Source organism: Typopeltis vanoorti, chromosome 15 (assembly GCF_054136105.1).
Source record: "Typopeltis vanoorti isolate ZY-2024b chromosome 15, IOZ_Tvanoo_1.0, whole genome shotgun sequence".
Lineage (NCBI taxonomy): Eukaryota > Metazoa > Arthropoda > Arachnida > Uropygi > Thelyphonidae > Typopeltis > Typopeltis vanoorti.
The window spans coordinates 10,416,434-10,440,060 of record NC_143563.1 but is presented as its reverse complement, the minus strand read 5'-3'; the positions used below and the strand labels follow the sequence as shown (position 1 = coordinate 10,440,060).

Genomic DNA, 23,627 nt, shown 5'->3' with positions numbered 1-23,627 from the left:
TTCTTTTAACCTTATGGTATGCTTTTACGACATAAAACTGAAACACGAAACTTGAAACTTATATTCCACTAAATTCTCATCTAGTCGTAAAGTGAAAATTTGATAATGCGAAGTGTGTTATTTGGTCTGCACATAGCTAGCTTCTTTTTTTTTTTTTTTCATTTTCATTCCACTATTTTTCTTGACGTCATCGAAAGTATTCTTGCATAAATCTTACCTGGAACTTAACAGGAAAAATACGCAAAGTAAATCCGCAGATGACCATCATTTACTAAGCCATTGCCATCTGTGAACTGACCTGCTAGGGTTTTTTCAATATGCTTTCTTCTTTTTTACGATTCTAACTTTAATTCTTGGCCATGACACTGACATTTCTATCCTTACAACTCTTCACTAAAAGACTCCCTGGTTAAACAAATAAATGTTTTCTTCAGAATTTGGTATTGTGACTCCAAGATGTGGTTCTGATTTTCAAATTCCCTCATTTTGTTCCTTAAATAATATCTGTGTATTATTTATGGAAACAGATATTATTTAATATCTATATATTATATCTGTTTACAGTTTTCTTTTCCGAAAGCTTCTAGATTTGAATTTATAAAACTTTCTCACACATTATCCTGTTTATAATTAGATATTATTCACTTCCTATTTCAAATTCCAGGTGTTCTCTTATATTCTGATGAACCAGGGTGCTCTATCAATGATAGCACAGCCAATACGCCTTGTCTTATTCTTGGTGTTTTCTTCCACACGAATTTGTGCATATGTTAAAACATGGAATTAATAATGAGTTCTGAACACAAATCCAGCTTTACACATTTTTTCCAAATTTTCCCAAAACATTTGACTTCCGGAAGTTTTTTTACACTTGGTTAGACTATAATAAATTTAGTTTAATTCATTGTTCATTCATTTTAATTCGTTGTTTGCTTACACCCAAGTGTAAGCAAACAACGTTTGCGCCTGAAGTATCTGCAGGACTGAGGCAACTCGTGGTAAAGGTGGACCAAGATCTCATCACTCCTTGTCTTAATATTTCCAATAATACAAAGCACATTTCCTTGCGGACATGTATAATGCTATCATTAAGGGAAGAGTCACTACCCAAACCAGTTTCGACGTTTATTGAGGTCTCGTCTGTGGGAGCCAGACTCAGAAGTGGTGATACTAAGGCAGAAGCAATCGAGAAGTCATATTTACCTATGCGAGTTGCCAAAAGGTGTACCACCTTATTATTAAATTGCTCTGGATTTAGAGAAAGATGTTGGAAGTTTTTTCCCACATGTCCGCGCAAGGAGATGTGCTTTGCATTATGGGAGATATTAAGACAAGGAATGATGAGAGCTTGGTCCACCTTTACCACGAGTTGCCTCAGTCCTGAAGATACTTGAGGTCCAAACTTTGTTTGCTTACACTTGGATAAAGGATTAAACTAAATTTATTATATTTCTGACTTCTTTCTGCTGTTTAGTCTTCAAAAGGTTCATCATTTTGAAGTTCGACTTTGAGTAAACTAGTGGAAACAGTGATTAATATTTCGAACTGTGATCGATAAACTGAAAAGAACGTATCGCAACAAAACCGATTCAAGATATTCAAAGGCCATCTCATTAACATATACTGGATAGTGGAATATTGATCGTAGGATAATGTTAACTTCCAAGATGCTATTTCTGGAGAAGAATGTCCATTACTAGTTCTAGTTATCGATCATATTTTTTTAATGTCTCACAATATTTAGCGGATGAAGTAGAATTGTTCTTTTGGAGATATCGGATTTTTATTTCATCAAGACGACAAAATCCACTTCATTGCATTTATGAGTGACACAGAAATGAATACTATATTAGGTAAAGTGCTTCTTATTGGAAGATATCGGAATTGTACTCCCCAACTATACAAAATCGACTCTTGAGCATTCATGAATTATACGAATATTGCTTACCACGTTGGGAATGTACTCAACTATGGCGATGGAGAGAGGTGGTGATCGGATGCACACCAATTTAACAGAGGGCTTTGAAAACTGCTGCCTAACTTCTTTTGGGGATGAAAAGTTATCACGGAGGTTATTTAAACTATTTATTTTTGATCAGAAAATTATGCGAATAATGGGATTATAGAAGCATGTTAAATGAAGCTTAAATGCTAGCAATGTTTAATAGTGTCTTGCAAAATGAGTCACTTACCGCCACTCATATCTTCTCTAGAATTCTGGATATTATTTAAGATAAAAGTTTCCCTTGAGACGATTCTAATCTCCCACCTTAAAATATATCTTTCATTTCGGGAATTATAACTAACTTCAACGTGGTAACAACTCCCAAATCCATCCACAATGCATTGAAGCGAGCAATTAGGTTTTAATGGCAAAACATCACATTACAAAAATCACATTAAAGTTTCTTGACGTGACTTCAGTTTTAGCCACCAAGGGGTGCAGTTGTCGAGTCGGTGCGATAATGACAGCAGTAGAAAACATGTTACTTTTGTGGCTTCGTGAATCAAGATTTGTGACCATTGTTCACATGATTTTGGAAATAGAGTTTATTATGTATCAACCATTTAGAACTTTGATTTCTACTCCATGACTTCAGTAAGCCAATTCTTCAGACATTACACATAAATTCTAACAGTAGACAATGCGCAGTTGATAAGTGTGGTTACTGCAGGCAACTGTGCAAGAAATATTAGGATAAACGAAGGAAAATAAAACTTATAGTTGGTCTAAGAAACCAGCTCAATGGCGAAAGATAACGATAGCATTTTTTTAAACTTTTCCTTTGTTATTCTGAGAATGAAATCGCCTCCTGTGATGGAAATGGCTAATCATTGGTAGGATCTTTGCTTCCAAAAATTAACTACTGATATTTAAGTACTGTAGTAAGTACAGCCCAGAAATGAATGTCTCGAGCTGTCTGCAGAGATGAAAATTAATAACAGAAATAGTCACTGGACATGTTCTGATCTTGATGGCTGCTTCAAATCCTCTCCAGGACTGGAATACTTCAAGCAGCCAGCCAGGAAATTCGCCCCTCTGTCTTCACTGCAGTTCACCTGGCTGGCCGGCCTTTCCCAGCTTTTGATCCCAGTCATGCAAAGTTTGAAGAAACTTGGTGATCGCTCTTGACATTTTTATAACATCTGACGAGTCTGGGTAACACCTGATGAAGTCTGGCAAGCAGTCCTGCTGGACTCTGGCTATTTGCTACGCGTTAGGATGAATGGTTTCCACTTTCAAACGTTCCTGTGCCTTTACACACACTCTTCTATAAATTTACCTTCGCATACGGACATCAAATCCTGTTCATGGTATGCTGATGACATTCCATTCCATCCGAGCTTCGAAATATTGCATAACCAATGTCTTAAACACTGATCTTCTTGCCATTATCCAGCAGGCAGACGGCTCAGTAAACTTTCAGACTTATGGGCACAATCCTCTCTTATTTCTTAACAAAGTTTAATTTCGATTCTCCTTGACTAGAGTGCTCAACACTCTGATTGAGATCAGATTTCTCTTCTTGGACTGCCTTATACCGCTAACATTTCCTAGTAAGCATGTCACATCCATGGTTGTCTCATTCTCCAAAATCCTTGGTGCCCTCTTTTAAGTATATAAAAATACGAATAGCTGCTAGTCAACATCCACATATAGTTCACTTTCAAAGGACCTACTTTTGATTCTTTTCTCTCATTCTGTCTATGTGTGTTTTCGGAAGCTTTCCTTCTGTTTTGATCAACGACTACCACCTTCAGCTGTTAGCGAAACACATCACACATGCCTATGCATGCCACAGCTGTGTTACGGACTATTTTAATCTCTCTTGTGTGGGATCTAAGGAGAAAGTAGATTTATTGACCGTTTAATTGATGTAAAAATTTTAAAAAATGGCTTGTTAAGAAGCTAGAGTCCAAACACAGAACATTTTAAAGAATCTTCATTCTTTAAAATACCCCTCTCCCTTGTCTCTATTTCCTAAAGATGTGAGGTCTATTAATGCTGATAAGTTTCTTCCTCCCCCCAACCCCCCCAAAAAAACTCCAATTCATAATAAATTTTCGTGTATTACACGTTGAATAGTCATCTGTGCTTGCAGTCACCATTATAATAAATAAATAAATAAAAATAAAACGTGTTGGCAACGTCGACGCAAGCCAACAACTTGTACCAGCAGACTCAAGGTCAGGGACCTCTTTTCAAGTTGTTTTTCATATTAAAAAAAACTGCTTTCCTGAGGCAAAACAAACCTAAACACCTGCTTCATTAGATCAGGATAAACTATTTCTAGTTTCGTTTTCGAATCTTCTAAGACTACGCTTGTCACAGAAAATTCTAAAATGAAACCATGTAGTAAGAAAGATTGCAGGTGTTTTCACTTATTGCGATGTTACTTAATATTAGAACTGCTCGAACTGTTTTATTCGTTGCTGCTATCAGGTCAAAAGATCAAAACTCGCTCTTGTCTTTCGACACTGAACTTGTCATTTCAAAAATAAAAATTAAAGCATAATGGAATTTAGGATCAGTTAGCAAAAAATAAATAAATAATAATAATAATAATAATAATAATAATAATATTTTACTGAATTTTGACATTTTCTAAAACTGTGTGTGTGAGAGGGCGCTATCAGCATACGAAAATCCAAACGTTGAGTAACTTGAATGTTTTTCTTAAGTTAAGTTGTCTGATAAATGATTTCAACATAAAAGGCGACATTTGTCATACATCTATCAATGCTTGTTTCTAGATTATCAAGAATGGAAACTTCATATAAATATATGTGATTGCTAAAGTAAATTGAGCGTCGTCTGAAATAGATAAATCTGATTAGAATTGAACTTTTGATTTCATTCGATAATTTTCTCTAATAAATGTTACAGTTCCTTACATTTATACTAATTATGTCCAAAAGAATTTGGAGGGCTATATTAAAGTGGTCCGATTTAATGTCTACATTAAATCAAAGGATAAAAGCATATCGACATGGTTCCAAGAGTAATACTGTTCAGAACACTACGCTTATATGATCTAAACGGGACATTAGATCGAGAAATACAAAGTCGATACTTGAGTGGTAAGTCGGCAGTTAGAATGGAGGTACAGGAAGGTGGTTTAATGTCAAATCAGGTGGGAGACAAGAGCGACAATTTCTCCACTGTTATTCATCATCCATATGGATCACATTATGAAGCAAAGTGGTATTAAACCTGATATCAAATTTGAATAAGTTAATCTGAGCTCTTTGCTTTATGCAGATGCTATTATAATCCTAAATAAATTCAGTGCAAGTCTCAGATTCCCTGACTAAACTGTAATAAAATTAGTATGAAAATTAGCAATAAAAAGAAAAGACAATGAAAATAACAAAACATTGAAAACATCAGCTACATACTAAATTGAGACCCTATAGAAAAAAACCCTAACGGAAATATTTCAGCTATTTAGGTACAATTTTAGTGAAAGTAACAAATTAAATATGGAAATTGTTAACAGAATTAGCAAAGCAGGTGGCGGGGAGTCAAGTGAATAAATTTATTTGAAATAAGAGAGAAATCAGTCAAAACATTAAGCTAGCAGTATAGAGAACTATGTTCGAACCAATTTTAATTTATGAATTTGAAAGATTGGTTAGATATAAAACACTTGATCAAAGACCGAGACCACAGACACGTGATAGTTCTGAGAACGATTATGGGAATAAACAGTTGGCAACAGTGGCAGAATCATATTAAAAACGAGGATATTCCCAAGGCACTTGATACTGTTAGCATACAGAAGTGGGTGAGCAGAGCTAACCTCAGATGGCACACTTACTTAAACAGAACGAAAGAGGAAGGTTAACAGAACAAGTGTGTTTTTTTTCGGGATTGTATAAAAAAGACCCTCAAGAAAACCAACATCTAAGTGGACTGATACATTAAGAGGTGCCTCAGAAGGCCGAAATATAAGATCTGACAATATTGGAGTCAAACAGATATCAGATAAATTTGGAAGAAAATTGTTCACAGGAATTAATAATGATGTAAACTTTTCACGTTGTATCACAGTATCCTCTACATCCCATGAGAGTACATTTGAGAAATTTGATGATGATGATGATGATGATGATAAATTTAAATTACTTTAACTTTCATTATTATGCAATTAATCATATTCACCTCAGTCGAATTTAGGTTTCAGTATTGATGAATACTCTTTTTCGATAGGTCTTTTCTATTTTATAAATATACTCATTTTATGTGCAAGAATATTCTGAAGCTGAAAAAGAATCCAGATCTAAGCACGTGTGTCGAATGCCAATTATTGCTAACTTTTTTTTGTAAAAATTCAGCTGAAGTTTTCATTTGAATCATTTGCCTATTATTCTGTTATTTAAATGCTTAGCATTATCATCACATTTAATTAATAAAAAATTATTAGTAGGAACACTCTAAAGTACCGTACCTGTATAATATTATAGCTTCGACAATTTAAATCGCAGTCTCTGTGAGTGGCTTTGAAAATATTACGAATACGACGAGCTTTTAGCTTGCTCAGACACTCACCTACCATTCAATCGTCATTTATGTGATTTTTGAAACTACTTATTTTTATAATTAAAAATATTGACGAGATCACCGTTTGTCCAACAGATGGCGCTGAGTTACTCAGAAAGACACGATTCCTTTTGACGTGATAGAGAGAGATAGCCTAAATAACAATTAATTCCTAGTTGTCATGGCAACTGCTAAACTGTAACTGCATATAGATTGTTGTTAGACACAACTGGTCGAATAAATGCAATTCTAAATAAATTTGCAGTTGCTGTGACAACTATTTTCACTATAATATTCTGATTAATTTCTTTCTCTTTGTATTTTTCAGGTCGCAATATTTCAAAGATTTGATGGCCTGAAACCAAACCATTTCTTATGCGGAGGCTCCTTAATAAGCAGTCGATATATTCTTACTGCAGCACATTGCTGTGTTCTCAATTCAGAGAAAGAGATCATGTGAGTGCTAAAAAGTTGATTACATAATTATGATATCAAAGCACATATCCAAGAAGTAAACTGATTTACCATGCCTTATGCAATCATAGTAAGTGGCGCGCGTGTGTGTGTGTGTGTGTGTGTGTGTGTGTGTGTGTGTGTGTGTGTGTGTGTGTGTGTGTGTGTGTGTGTGTGTGTGTGTGTGTGTGTGTGTGTGTGTGTGTGTGTGTGTGTGTGTGTGTGTGTGTGTGTGTGTGAGCGAGGGCGAGCAAAAAAAAAATAATAATAATAAAGAGAGTGTGTATGTATGACTTTTTCGTCTAAAAGGCAAAACGGTCAAGTCTCTGTGCAGACTGAGCACGTGGATACAACAGTCAATGAACTAAGGTAGTCAGACTGGTTCTTCAGCTAGAAATAAGAAGATCGATTAGTTGGGATTATTCCAAAAGATTTGTTGTATTTTTGGCGTATCGGGGTCGACTGATAAAAGAATTCGTAGGGAATCAAAAGTTGAAGGTAAGCCAAAATTTAAATCTCCTAAAAAAAGCGCCAGAGAAAGAAAATCATCGAAACCGTAGCTTTGAATGATTTTGATGTAGACGTTATAAGAAGAACTATTGACGAATTTTACGTATTCGAGAAAAGAGTGCCAACGGTTCCAAAATTGATTCTTGTGCTTAAAGAAAAAATTAATTTTCCTTGGAAAAGAGAAACTTTAAGGAAAATACTTCATGAAATCGGATTTTGTTTTAAAAAGTCCCAGAATAAAAGGAAACTTATCATGGAGCGAAGTGACATTGTTTTATGTAGAACGCAGTATTTGAGAGCAATAAGACGTTTCAGGGAGGAGAAAAGCACGATTCTGTATCTAGATGAAACTTGGATTGAGAGTAATTTAACTTATGGAAAATGTTGGCAGTCTAAAGAAGAATGTGGAGTGCTACAAACCGGAAATGCCTCGCGGCGCATAATAATTTTGTGTGCGGGTGAAGAAATGGGTGTTTTACAGAATTCAAACTTACTATACAAAGCCAATTACCATAGGCAAATGAATTCTACGATCTTCGAAAAGTGGGCAGAAGAAAAACTGATTCTAAACCTTCCTAAAAATGCTGTTGTTATAATTGATAACGCTTCATATCACTTTATTCGATCAAACAAAGGTCCAAATTGGTCTAATAAGAAGCAAGATCTTGTGGATTGGCTCTCTGCAAATAACATTTCTCATTCCCCAGATATGCGAAAAATTGAATTGCTTAATTTGGTCAAAAGAAACTCGTCCACAACTAAACTATTTAAATTCGTCACGATGCTCAAAGAGCATGGATTTCTAGCTTTGAGGCTACCACCATATCATTGCGATATTAATGCTATTGAGTATGTTTGGGCAGAAGTGAAAAGTTTCATTTGCCATCGCAACGTAACTGGAGATATTGACATGTCGAAACTTTATAAGCTTTCAGACAGGCGATTGAAAGTATTACAGTTCAAAAGTGGGGAAAATATTGCTCTCATGTCACCTCATTGGAAAATATGTATTGGGACAGAGACGGAATTATCGAAGAATTATGCGAACCGTTGGTGATCAGTTTAAGTGAAAGTGATGGCGATTCGCACACCGATTCAGATGACTATGAAGATTAAAAGCATTTGATAATGGTATTTTTTTCCAACCTTTTTTTTGCATGGGTTTGTTAAAAGAGTCACAACAAGTCATAAATAATTAATCTGTTTAGGACATTAAAGTGTCTCAGTTCTATCAATTGTAAGTTTAGAATATCTAAGTTCATTTGAAAAAATTTCTGTTTTTCTGTATAATTATTTTTATTTTATAGAAAACTTTCTTAAAAATAAATTCCGTTAAATTTATGTTTTATGCTATACCTTTTTTAATTTTGTTAATACTTTACGTACATTTTTCGAACAACTGTTGTACAAGCAAAATAGTTACACTTTAAAAACTACAATGTTTGTATAAGAAAAGCTAAATTTTCCGACCTGTAAGAAACAAACACATCCCAGAAGACAGATTGATTACCCTATTATCGGAATGGTTCTCCTTTTTCTGACATGCGCAGAACTGTCGAGGGACCTCTAATCGGTGGGCGAACTATAGCGTTTAGGGTGGAGTCTTCAAGAGTTATGAGAGTACCCCATACTTCTGTGTCAAGGTTCTTGGCTAATCATATATTAATCAACGATTTATATATGTTTCTTTCTTAATGATCTGAAATTGAACAGAGCAATTAAGTCTCTCTGCTTACGTGATGATCTTAAGACATTGGAGCAGTGGATAGAAAAGTTTGGATTTAAAATTTAATTAGAACAAAATGCAACTATTATATATAGAATTTGATAAGAAGGTAATATTAATTGGATGTAAGCATAATGGGTAGCTGTTAGAAACAGTTAATAAATACATTTATTTTAATTTTACTGAATGAGTCATATCGGTAAAGTAGCTAATAAAGCTCAGGTAAATTTTAAATAATTATAACACTGGATAAAACTCACGTAATATATTTTATTAGCGTAGAATGTTCGCCTAAGTATCATAGACATCTTCAGTACAAGAACACATAAAGGCAACTGAATATTAACAGACAATTCTAAAAAAGGACCAGCTTAGTAGCTAATGTAAGGTAACTAAAAAGGACAGTAAATTTCCTAACTTATTTTAAAAAACTGCATATATATTTAGATGAAATAAAGTTAGGAAAGATTAGCTGATTTAAAAAAGTATTATCTTCCACAAAGGGGATTGACGTAGACCATCCGATCTGTTTAAGTTAGGAGAGTGAAGTAAACCTTCACGTAATTCTTTATAAAGCCATTTAATGCTCATTTATCTTTTCGGAGTAATAAAATCACTTTCTATTAATTTACTTGATGTTTTTGGCCACTTATAGCCACGTATTTTTGTAATGTGGATAGCTAAATAAGGACCCTGCACGAGTCCCTATTTAGTGAGCTTTTTAGAGAGATTTAACATTCATTTTAATTAATATTAAAAACAAATATTAATTAGTAAATTATTCACAGTTAAATATTATTAGCTGTAAAATATTGGAAACGTTAATACAATTAACTCTCATTGGATTCTATACAGGTCCTATTCCCAGTATAGGGAGAAAAATTCCTTAACACAGGAAAAGCATTTGAAAAATAAATAGAAAAAAAAACATATTTGATAATAAGATGATAGTATATGTATTTAAGTTGAATGTGATTTGAATTAGAAACAGGTTTAGAAATGGTTCAAAAATACAATGATTTGGATAGTTTGGTTGATAGGGAATTGAAGTTCAGGATTCATGTTGGCAAGACAAACGTTCAACAGATTGTAGGTTTAGAAGGAAACACAATATTTTTGTGCTAAAACAAATTATTGAAAAAAGACAAGAATTTAAATTGGAGACTCATTTAGCCTTTATAGATTATGAGGAACTTTTAATCAATTCCGGACCTGGAACATTTTTCTGTTTTGTGACTTTTCTCCCTTTATGGTAATTATGCCCACATTATTGTGTTATTATTCAACAAGTGTTTACAGTTTTGAATGTGTATATAAAGTCAATATGAACAGTCAATATTGTATTTACCTTTTGAACTATCCTTCTCCCGGATAGTTCAAAAGGTAAATACAATTGGTTATTTTGTATAGGGCCCAAAAACTTATTCGTTTAGAATTTAACCACTAGTAATAAATTAACAGAAGAGGTTAAAAGTATTCACAGTGTATGACAGGATAACTTATCTAGTTCTTTTCTGATGAAGACATCAGAAAAGAACTAGATTTTCATAACATACATGATAGGATCAAGATATAGAGAAGAAAATATAGAGAGAAATAGAGACATCTATTTAGGGTGGGAAGATATCGGCTATCAAAAAGAGGTATCATAAATAAATATACTCTCCACAACTCTTCTCTAGTTGACTGTATAATTTCTTAGTTGATTTTTATTGAATCCTTTTAAGAAATGCAGACAATGCCATTTTCAATTAAAGAACTAATCGTATTCTTGTATTCGTACAACAGGCCATCATCGGCTTTCTTGGTGCAACTCGGGTCCAGTAATCTCGACTCGGGCTATCCTTTCTCCATCGCTAAGGTAGTGATTCACCAGAACTTCTCTTACACCGGTCAGTACAACGACATCGCCCTCTTGCAGCTCTCCAGTGAAATTCAATTTTCAAACAAAATTGCGCCGATCTGCCTACCTCCCTTAGAATATATGTATACTGATCTCAATGGAGCTAGTGCCTATGTAGCTGGTTGGGGTATCACCTATTCAGGTAAATAATACTATTTCTCCTGCCTTCTTTCTCTAATACTTAAATTTTTAATTCACCTTTAATACTTAGAATCTCTATTAAACAGTGCCTACCAGGAACATGTTAAAATAAACTTTGCTCTTCTATGTTTTTTAATAAGCCAATTTATTTAATATCTTATCAATTCTTTTCTTTGTCACCAGATGGCACCACTCAGAAAGACCTTCGGGAAGTAGCGATTCCAATCGTTTCTTCTGACGAATGTATGGCCGCTTATTATCGCTTGAAATCAGCAGCGTTCTTAGCTCGTGGAGCAACCCACGTCATCTGCGCAGGCCTCAGGGAAGGAGGAAAAGATTCTTGTAGGGTGAGTTCAAGGATTTCTTTCTACTCCATTCGAAATGCCACCAATAATGGCTCATCATTTGTCATGTAATATCACTTTCGGTTTGACATTTACGACTTTTCACGTTACTCCTCCTCCTATGCGCATAATACGAAGGAACACGCGTTATCAAAGACTAAAGAGAAAATTTCCTCCAAGAAAAAATAGAAAAAAAGTTGTTTAACAATGAAGAAAGTAACTATGAAATGCCACCAGAATACTGCCATCCTCATTCACGTAAGATATAATCACTGAAAGCACAAGATATATTGCCAGGCGTGTATAAAATTTGTATGCGCATGTCGGCAGGGCCGTCGCCAGATTAGATCGCGCCCTGAGGCAAACAATTAAATATCGCCTCTGATGGATTATAAGATAAAAATATAAGAAAAATTACAAGAGAAACATGAATGTCAAACGATTACAAAATAATATGAATTAAATGTTTGCGCTATGGTGATATCGTGCAATAAAAACTGATTATAAGCTCTTCTAAATTTAAATTATAAGCTATGCCCGCTTTTATCGATAATTGCTAGACCTACCAATCTTTCTTGAGTCATTGCTGTTCGCAAATAATTTTGAATCAGTTTAAGCTTGGAAAAACTTCTTTCCGCACTTGCTACGCTAACAATTCCTGTCATAGCGACGGCACCTGCCACAATATGGCTGAACGAGCGCCTTTATTAAGCCGCGCCATGAGGCAGGCTGCCTCTATGCTACACCGTGTCGACGGTATTGCATGTCGGTTGGATTCATGGTTGCTTGGGGTTGGATGGGAGGCGGGGGGATATTTTAATTCTTAGATAGAAAACAAGGATCTCATAGTCTGGGGAGTTTTAGTAGATTTTTAACGACCAACCAGAATGTTCATCGTGTAATAAGAGTTTAGCTCTAAGGACGGGGAAGTTTTTATGGATTCTGGAATGGCAAAATATACAGTGAATCTTAATTTATCTTTCTAACTGGTTTCTTTACAGAATTAAAGTAAAAAATTATATTTTCAAACTACCATTCAGCAGGATACATTCGCATCCAGGAAGATGATAAAAAAATTTCTGAAATTTCTTTTTTTTTTTTTTTCTGAGATAACGCCATTTACTTCTACTATTCTACTATAACATAAATTTGATATAGGAATAGGCTGAGATTTTTTTATTATACGATCAAATCAATTTCCTTGAATACTAACCTGACGGTGCTATCCACGTACTCAAATAAAAGAAATAAGAATTAAAAAAAAAAAAAAGTCGCAGGGTGAGGAATCTTGTCGAGAAATAAAGTGCACTCGTGCCGTTTTGTTCTTGCAATGACAATGCAGGAGCGGGGAAGATTATTGCCGTGCAAGAGAAAACTCCCCGTTTCCAAGGGTGATAGTCTGACCTTTGAAACGCATTGATAATGCGCCATTCCATGAATATTAAGGAGGAAATGACACAATTTACACCATTTAGGAAATGCTGTAGAGTGTGTCATGTAGCAATTCATTTCGGATTTTTTGTTTTATTTTATTCCTATTCTTGTTTGCAGCAAATGGAGAAAAAGAATTTCTTTTTTTGCGAAAAAAACATACAAAACCGGAAGTAATTTACATTACATCAGTGCTTCAAATAAGGAATTGTAGACGATGAACTGTAGTCAGGGTCGTGTTTTGTCTTGTGTTAAATTAGCTGTATTATCAACGTGTCAGTCAAAAATGCAATATTATTAACAAAAATAAAAATAAATAAGTATAACTGTAGAAGAAATCGTGTCGCAAACGATTATGTAAAAGTATGTAAAGAATAAACATCGCTTATCTCAGCCCAACAATATTAGTGATTCTCGTCTTGGTCAAGTAAATGTTATTTTTCAAGATTAAGTTTTTTAAAAGTTCTCTTCATGCGTTTCATTCTCGCCTCACCATGGGAACCAACTAACAGCGTAATTTATTGTTGTATTAGGTGAGAAATCATTTAAAAATCAGTATGAAAAAATATTTTTAAATGTAATGCCACCTGAAGTTTAATATTACAAACCATAACTTTAGAAAAATGTAAATTAACAGCGAAAATATTGAACTTAAAAATTTCCGTGTGATAGTCATAGCTTGATTCTCACTATGGTTATTCGGTCATTGATGTTGCTATAGCTTCGTGATATTCAAACTGTGTTCTACGGAACCTCCCAAAATTCTGTCAAAATTTAATACAATTTTAATTTTTTTTTTAAATTATTTTCATTTTGATGCTATCGTGTTGATAATAATAAACAATGTTTGCTATTTTGTATATTAAATATTTATTTTAATCATATATTTTACTCACTCCTATTTCTACTGCTTTCTTACAGAGTGACTCGGGTGGTCCGCTAATGCTGAAATACAATCGGGACAGATGGATGATCATTGGCATTGTATCGTTTGGTTATCGATGTGGAGAGCCTGGATTTCCAGGCGTTTATACTCGTGTTACTCACTATCTGGATTGGATATTTGATAATGCAAAATAGAAACAAGTTTTATTTTCCACTTATTGATTACTTCTTAATATCACCAAAGCAAAGGCTTTTAATCATTCATGGGAAGAACGTATGATTCTACCAGAATGGAAACAACCTGAAAATTGTTTCTGTTCGATGCTATTTAAGGGAAGCTTGAATAAAGTTCATAATAATGAAAAGTGTTTTATTTTGCTTATATTAATTACTTTCTGTCAATAATTACATTATAAATATATGAAAGTGGAGGAGGAAATTGTGACAACGCTGTAAATCAGTGCCCACAGCCTAGGAGTGTGTGGCGTGCATGTGGTAGCAGTGGAATCGTTCGCATCAGTCACATGTATACACACACAGAGACATTTGAGACTGTGATCGCTGCAGCCTTTATCTCAAAGTGTTTCTTTACAGCATCATTGTATCCGATGTGTCCCATCCTACAAATCAAAATTGAAACATCAACGCCATGAGTGGATTATATACGGCGGATCTCGATGTTGGAAAATATACTTCAGAAAGTAACTTGAACAGATTGCTAATTGCTGCTTATGATTTTGAGGGATATTCTTTTTCAGCACGCTGTTTTAAATGAGAACTGACAAATAGTCTATTTGTGCTGAAAAGACCGGTCTTTGCGAACATTCAAAATCAACATTACTGATCATCACGAATGTGAGAAATATTCAAATCTTCAGTAAACAAATATTAAAGCAATGTAACCTGTAAAATGAAACACGAAGATGAAAAACAGAAAAAATATAGTTTTCATTACTTTTTCCTTCTCAGCCTTCCAGTTAATCAGCAAAGAAATAAAAAAAAACACCTTTTTACGACTTCTACGGAGAAATCAACTGATTTGTGATCTCTGCAAATCGCTAGTATTTTTTATTAATTTTCGTAGGAACCCATTCATTCATCAAAATTCCATTCAAAATTAAAAGGCTCAGAAATAAATTAGCTTAGAAGCTAGAATTAAAAATAAGAAGGAAAAAAAAAAAACCTTGAGGCTGTCAGTGAGATGGTGCCTTGGAAACGCATCATCTGGAAGGCAGCCTCAAGACGCATTTAAAATGTCATCTGTTTGGTGAGTCGTCGTTCGGAGCCCCCTAATCACTACGTCCTTTAAGATTTACTGTAGCGCTCGATATATTTTACGTCCCCATCTTTATCTGTCTGTCTGTGTGTCCACGTGGTTCGTGATTGGTAGACAACTACAACCCACGTGTTCGGTTTTTTTTTACGGAAGGTTTTAATTACGTACCAAGGACACCCAAGTCACTTCTCCGATAGATTTGATGTATTCTCTATTTCTGATACGAACAGGAATGCAGTCGAGCAAGAAATATGTATTAAAAAAAAAAAGGTCGAAGCACATACTCTCGCTCCCTAGGTGGGTTGCGTTTTCTACACCATCTGTTGGAGTCTGTTGGACATATGTCTGTTGTGAGAAGTAATCGAAAACGGATAAATCTCCTGTAAAGTAAGAGGTTTTTCTCCTTTTGTTTTTCGCTGATTTTGTTGAGCCACAGTTCGATTGTAAGTGACTGTCATTAACAATTAAGTGTTTTTATTTTAATGGCCTCTATGGTTTGTGTGGTTTCGCTGTAGTCAGGCAACGTAAGTAATGATCAAGTAATTAAAAACCTCCTCGACGATCCGTTTTTTATACGGTAACCTAATACCGACCTCATGGGAGGCTCCGTGGTTCTAGTACGTTCGCGCAGCGGTCTTTAAAGTTGTTCCCTGAAGCATATACAAGATAAGGAAGTGTTTTCTAAAATCATTCCCTTAATTTATAGATACTGAGATACGTAGGTCACTGCTTCTATATTGCTCAATTAATAAACTGTCATATGTCTTCCTTTTATCATTAGTTACGATCAATTTTATTCTAAATCCAGTTTCTAAAAGCGCATTTTCCTAACACAGCGGAGATCATGGATGAAAACATTGGCAATAAATATTGCAATGGTATTTCTTATCTAAACTGAAATGATTCCTATTTCTTCAATAGAAATCTTTACAGGAAAATTTTACGTTTATCTCGTTCTGTTTTCGTCTAAAACGCAGCTTTTGTTCAGAACGTTTTTTATTATTATTGTTATTAATTTTAATTTTTGCTTTTATGTGGCAAGCCTAATCGTTACAGTAAATTACAGCACGATAAATAAATAAAACTATCACCCAAAGAGATAGCCTTGAAAAAGTAGAATTTACTAACAATTAGAATTGCAGCCAATTTGTCGAGTGTCTATCATATAACAGATAGACTAAAATAAAAGGAGAAATGCGACCATAGGCAAAATCTGATTGAAGATATTTAGAGGTAATCAATGGAGAACAAAAGATGAACCGATGTTTACTATGATATTGAAATATATTATCGGGAACTTCGGTTTCTTGTATAAATGCTTCATTATTATACATTAAACTTGAAACTTGATACATTAAAAATACGTATCTTACATCTCTGATAATTTTTATCCAAACATGTGATCATTATACAGTGCTGCAATTAACTCCTTTTTAAAGGCAAATAATTTTATAACATGATGTCGGCGTTCGAAATTAAAGTCATTTTGCATAAAGTCGAATACGTTTCAATCATCCCAGATGAACTAATTTAGACTTTCAGCAATTTGCTGTAAATATGTTGTCGTGTATATCAGGCATGAATGGCTACATTCAGAATGATTGTAATCGGTAGCTTGCGTGCAGTAAATCGGAACATATCAGAAGCTAAGATATGATTGATATGTTTTCAATCAAGCATTCTATGGCGCCATAAAAGAATATGGAATTTATTTGATCAGATAGATTCTTAACTATGCCATTAGCTGCCTAAGGGTTTAATTTAGACAAATAAACAACACACCACCTGGCAGTGAGACAGTTTTTCGGTACACAAACGTATCACCCAGTCTGTTCAGCCTTGTGCTCCAGATGTCTTCTAGTGGTTTCCAAACCTAAAAGGTCTCGAAAGAGAAAGATAGCATCACATCGAAAGAGGAAGTGATGCAGACTTTGACGACAGTTACAAAGTAGGAGGTAAACAAATGATTTAGGGGACGACAGCGGTGTGTAGCTTCAGCGACTGTTTTCAAGGGTTATCCCCACTTTCGTTAGATCTTTAAAAATGTGTCGATAAGGCTATGTTTGTTGATTCGTTATCTTATAGGCACGCCTCATATTCCTGGAGCTCAGTTCAAAAAGGTGTTTTCATATTTGAAAGAAGAATAACAATGATTATACTAAATGTTACAAAACAGAATATCAGAAGCCATATGAAGTTTTTATTTTTCCATGGCACAATAACTCTATTTTTCGGTTGAAATATTCAGTATTACAATTAGTCATACTACGGATGTTGACGACATATTTAAAGAGATCCAGTTTAGAAGAGTTACAAACTAGTTCTGAAATTGTTTGATTTCTTCGTAAAAAAAAATAATAATTGACAGATTAGGAACTTCGCCATCTTTTACTTGGTGTACTGATATGAACTGCATACCTGAGTGTCTGAGAAAATTACATCTAAAAAAAGTAACAGAAATCAGGGTTAACCTGTTTAGATTACATTTATTTTCATAATATGAAAACAAATGTAAGTTAAACGTCAGTGTGAAAAATGAGTATCGAGAGACAGGGTCGTGAGGAGCGGATAACTAAATTCAAGATTGTTGTATAAACGCTCCACTGCTTTGGAGAATGAAGCGCATTCATTTTCATAGAAAACAAAGTAAAGGACGAACTTAATTCTTTAATTTGTCTATTTGTCAACAAGTCGCTTAGTATAATTATCTTCACGGAAAATCTTCCTGTACTGTCGCTCTTACCGCATGATAAACAACTGTGGAATAGGATCCACTGCTTTAAGACAGGGACTAGTATTACACAGTTTGAATTTTAATATGACATGTTTTTCCCCATCAGATTGATGCTTTGACATCGGAAACCCAGTCACCAACCAACAGCACCAAAGTCATCGCTACAACTTGGTTTAGGAACTTGTGAAATCTTTCTTACATTTTATCCAAAACCTGCAGAGATACCTCACAAAATGACTGTTTTCTAAGAAAAGTCACTTTGAGTGACTACTTTAATGTCTCAAACTGTGAAGTATTATGAATAGGTGACACGTGCAACTTATAATGACCGACAAGCCCATTTCTTTTTGAACAACCCCATGAGCGTAGCCTTCCTCTTATGAATGGACCATGACCGACTGACTGACTGATTTTCCCTTTCAGTCTTTACCGACCGTAGGTGAATTTGTAGTCATTGCCCACAAAGTATTTCTGGTGAGATTTTACAGGGTATTTCACCATTGCTTTCCTCAACCGCCCAATTTTATCCGGGCTCGGGAACTGGTACATGGCTGTGATGTACTCATGACTGTAATCCGCGTGCTTTCACAGGGACGGTTTGCCTGTCCTGGCAGACCAAAAACCCGAATTTTTAGTCTTTCACCTTTAGTCGAAAGAGACTGGATAAATGTTACTCTCGTTAGAGGGCAGGATAGTCAACAAAAATACTTTTTTTTTTTATGTTGAGCCATACACAGGAGGTTGGTTGGTCAGCCTATAGTACATTAGTAGTATGGGTAGTGTTGTTATTTCATATGAGCATTTCCCTTGGAAATATTTGTAGAATATACTTACTGCAGAGACCATACGTCTGTGTGAAAGTGGGAGGAGAGAGTTGGTAAGGGATGGATCGTTGATAAGTTTAATTGCTATCCTCTGTATTGAGTCGAGTATTTTGAGAGAGCTTTTGGGGGCCCCACCCCATATGTGGGAGCAGTATTCAATACATACATCTGATCTCATATGAACCGTATTATAGCCAGCAAAAGTTCATTATGGGTATGTTTTGATAATTAATTTGGTGATAAAGTGTCTTACTGGCAAATACAATATGAATAAACAGACTTGATTCTGGAAATCTTTCTAAAGATTGTCGAAAAGAAAGTATAAAGAATAAACAAAAGAAGAGTAGCTCTTAAAGACAATATTCGAGTTATTGTAGGTGATTAAATCAGAATGTTTGAATCCAAATGCATCGAAAGAGCAGTTATGAGACGGTCGTGCTTCCAATAAATCAAAATGGTGGTAGATAGGCTTTCACAAATAAGATGTTTATTCTCCAAATGTGAACAGAATCTTAATAACGCAAGCATTTTCCTTTGATTAGAAATTTATCTAGAATGCAAAGAACCTTTATAAAGGCATTTGGATTAAATGTGATTTAGTATCATACGTGGATGAGAGAGTTTATCTCTCTCGGAAACTCCAGCTTTTTATTCCACAGACATGCCGGAGAACAAACACCATTTACACATAATACACTGGCTTTTAGTGCCAACCAATAAAATCGCGATAGTGTAAAATGTCAATAAACGAAAGTTGAGGTAACTTACAAATATTAGCTCTTTGTGACTCTTAAACGAAAGTGATTTCGTAAAGATTTTAGGGGGGTAAGATACAGAAAACTGCAATGCAGATGAAGATTGTCTTACATATTTATTTTTTGAAAAATTGGGACATTTATTGGGGTAAACTGCCGCTAGAGTGCCTCCTTAATAAATTAGATCCAGTCTCGTTATCTTCCTTGTGAGAATTGTTTGTAAAAAAAACAAGACAGAAGTTGAGAAAAATTGTGGAAGAGAAACTGGAGACGAAGATGAATTCCGATCAAATATGGGTTTTCAGAATCAGAGTTTCTCTTTAAATTAATATTTGATAATCTTAGGAATATAACATGGACTTATATTAAAGTTTGTAGAGCTTGAAAAGGCGTACGAAAGGTGCCAAGAGAATAGATGTTCAAAACAATATAATTAGATGAGACAATTACAAACGGAACATCATATGGAGTAATACGCAGTTCTAAATTTATGTTGTAAGCTGCTTGAGGAAGATGAATTCATATAAAATCAGTACATACTATTTCCGCTGGTATTCATCATTTTTACGAATCACAGTAAAGCTGATATCAGAATTAGATATTCCAAACTTAGCCCTTTGCAGATGATGTCATACCCTAAACAGATCTTGTGCAAATCTCCAAGATTCTTCAACTAAAATGAACATAAACTGTAACAAATTTGCATGAAAATTAGTAACAGAAACACCAAAATTGAAACATAGTTTCTGTGTTCAACTGCATTCTCAATGTAGAACCTATAGAACATGTAAAATATTCCCGCTATTTAGACAACATTTTAATGAATATTGCAAATTAAATACGGTAGTAGAAAACAGACCACCAGTATACAATACGGTGTTCAAACCGATTCTAAATTACGGAGAGAGGCAGATGACATCAGTGGTAAAATCATATTAAAAATGAAGATATTAAGAAGGAAACTGACACAGTTAGCATTTAAGATGTGTGAGTGGAGCTAATTTATGATCACGAACAGAATGGGGGGAAAGGTTAGCAGGTGTTTGATGCCAAGATGACATGATCTAGTCAGTATCTAGCAGGATTTAGGTTGATTCAGTCGTAAGTGGCCCTAGAAAACAGAAATATAAAATATGACAATACTGGAGTCTTCCTCCAGTATTGTCATATGTTTATGACAATACTGGAGGAAGATATATGACATATGAGGATGACATATTTATGACATATGTCATATGTTATGTTTTCCTCCTAATAGTAATCCTACCAGGAGGTCATTTATTTCCGCTGTATTGCATGCAATGCGTTTATTACATGCTGCTTCTAAATAACTCATTAACATTTGTATTAAATTTACATTTTTGTATTAGCATCCACATTTATATTTATATTTTTAAAGTTACATATATTTACGCTATATAATCCAAACATTACGAGTAGTTTATATTGCATTACAACGATTCGAATATGATCTTATTGGAAAAATTAAATAATTCGGAGTAACACTTTTGAATGTGGGGAGAGTGTACTACATATCGATATATAGTACACTCTCACCAATTTCACAGTGGCCTTAGATAAGCTGTAATGATATCAAATGGCACTGTGAGCGGATGATATAATCAGCGCTTCCTTCCTCGAATCCAATAGATTCGATAGGATTTAGAACTGATTTAGGATAATAATCTAAAAATATATATTTGCCTTTGCTTTTTCCAAAGAGAAGTGCGCCAGCTTCAGTCAAACCAACATTTTTTTTTAATTTTCTTCATAAGAAACATCACAAGGTGGGAAGAGGGATCTTATTTCTCTTCCACCAGCCATGCGAGATTACGTGGAGCAAATGAAAGAGATCACCTGGGTAGTGTAAGAAAAGATAGTGATCTATTTCAATTTCTTCAAAAAGTACAAATATCATCATACAAATTATGATAATACTTGTAAAATTTTTAAACAATCCACGGTATTAAGATTAAGGTTACACCTTAGTAAGCCAAATGAAACAGCCGAAATCAATATGTGAAAAAGTATGACTTATTAAGTGATCCCGAATTATCTTAAGGTAAACGTAAATGCTACTAAAACAGAGAAAAAGGCCTCTCTTATTCACAGTAAGAATCTAATTTCAATCCTCTTTATCTTTGATAATCCCCAATCTTTACAAAAGATCGGATTTCTCTTCTTGCGCTAACTTACACCACTAGTTCTTTCTAGCACAATCACATCACATCGATAGTTACCAAAACACCACGTAACTACTTTCGTTTAAAATACTACTATTGACTCGTACAACTCCTGTCACTATATATACTAACACCTTTATATAAACTCCTAATGCTGACATATACCCATATCCTTTCCTGATGCAAGCAACATCAATTCCATAGCCTTCTTGATCATAGTGGGCAATGATCTTCTTGAACATTACCCACTATCATTCCTCCAAGCATATAAAAACACACTGCTGATAACATCCATACCCAGTTCAGTTTCAACTTTGCCGAACCAACTTCTCATCATGCTCTTTCATTCCGTCTATCCCTACTTTGAAACAGCCTTCGTTATGTTTTGTTCCCTAAGGAATACAACCTTCAGCAATTCAAGAAGCATATCAATAAGTTTCTTCTTTCTACATTTCAACATTACTTTAGAGGTTACTTCAATTCATAAAATTCCTAATTAACAAACCGTTAACGTTAATTTGGTATGGCCTTTTCATCCCAAATTGCTGTCACTGTCAAGTACTTGGAAAATATCCTACATATACCTAATTATAGTAAATAGGGAGGAAATGCACACGAAAGATTGCCAGATCTACAGCACATCAGTGTGCATGGATGATGGATGAAAAACTATCGTTCAGTTGGAATGTCAGTTGGAAAGTCCTAGAAAAGTTGTGCCGTTCTAGAGAGGAAGAGATTTGAACTCGGGGAACACATCGTTACCAGCTGAGGCTAGGGAGAGTCTTGACATACTACTAAACACTTTGTATAGAATTTATTACATTGATTATATTACCTGTATATTCTGTTATACAATTGGATTGCATCGAACTAGCCGAACGTCATTTCTCCATAATCATCTTTGATCATGTCATCTCATCTTTTATATACTGTATGTCATTGTCCTTCATAACCGACATGTCAGATGACCAAAAGCTTAGCGGTGATTGCTACTAGGGTCATTACTTGATTTTACATGAATTTTCTACCTACACGTTTCTGTTTGTTTACGTGAGTCTTTTCTTACAGATTCAAATTAAAGACAGGAGATGGAGTTTTATAATTCACCTGAATGTGCCGAAGTTATTTGTATTTCTAAATATTCTGCTAGGGATGCAAGTTATTTGTTATGCATCAGTTGAGTTAGTTTTTAATTTATGAATTTGGAACTATAAGTTATCTAGAAAACGTTATCTAGAGATCCGTTTCTCTTTCAGACATGAGTCGAATGATTTCACGGAAAAATATTTTACAAAAAAAAAAAAATAAATAAATAAAAGATCAAGCATTTTTTAATCAGGAACAAAAAAAAAAAATCGGAGTCACAAATTATTATATAATTTTAATCAAAATAAAACCATAATGCATTTTGATATTAGTGTAATATATTTGGTGTAATTAACTCTGTATTTAAACCAAACCTAATTCAAAAACAAACCAGGCTAAAAGTATACAATACATTAGCCTTACCGGTCTTAATGTATGGAAGCGAAATCTGGACAATAAAACAAAAAGACAAACAAAGATTAATAACAGCTGAAATGATGTTTATGAGAAAAACTGCAAAGTATACTCTTTTTGATCACAAAAGAAACGAAGAAATTATGAAAGAATTAAACCAAGAACCAGTAATAGAAACAATTAAAAAATATAAACATAAATGGATGGAACACGTTCAAAGAATGAAAACAGAAAGATTACCAAAACAAACCTTAAAGTGCAAGCCATTAGGAAAAAGAAAACCAGGACGTCCTCTTAAAAGATTCCAAGATGACTTCTAAGGCCAGAACAGGCCACTATAGGCCTAAATCCTGGATACGTATGATGTGTAGTATATTTTAGTATAATGAAAATGTATTTTCAAAAAAATATTAAATCA

The 23,627-nt window shown here is 34.4% G+C and overlaps 1 protein-coding gene across 1 annotated transcript in view; it reads right to left on the bottom strand.

Annotated features, from left to right (window-relative positions):
* The window catches only part of LOC150098377 (ovochymase-1-like), a 126,894-nt gene that overhangs the window by 23,779 nt on the left and 79,488 nt on the right, over positions 1–23,627 (bottom strand). Inside the window, exon 10 of the mRNA XM_090405173.1 lies at positions 17,632–17,654. Coding sequence (XP_090261299.1) covers positions 17,632–17,654 — 23 coding nt within the window. The remainder of the gene's footprint in view (positions 1–17,631; positions 17,655–23,627) is intronic.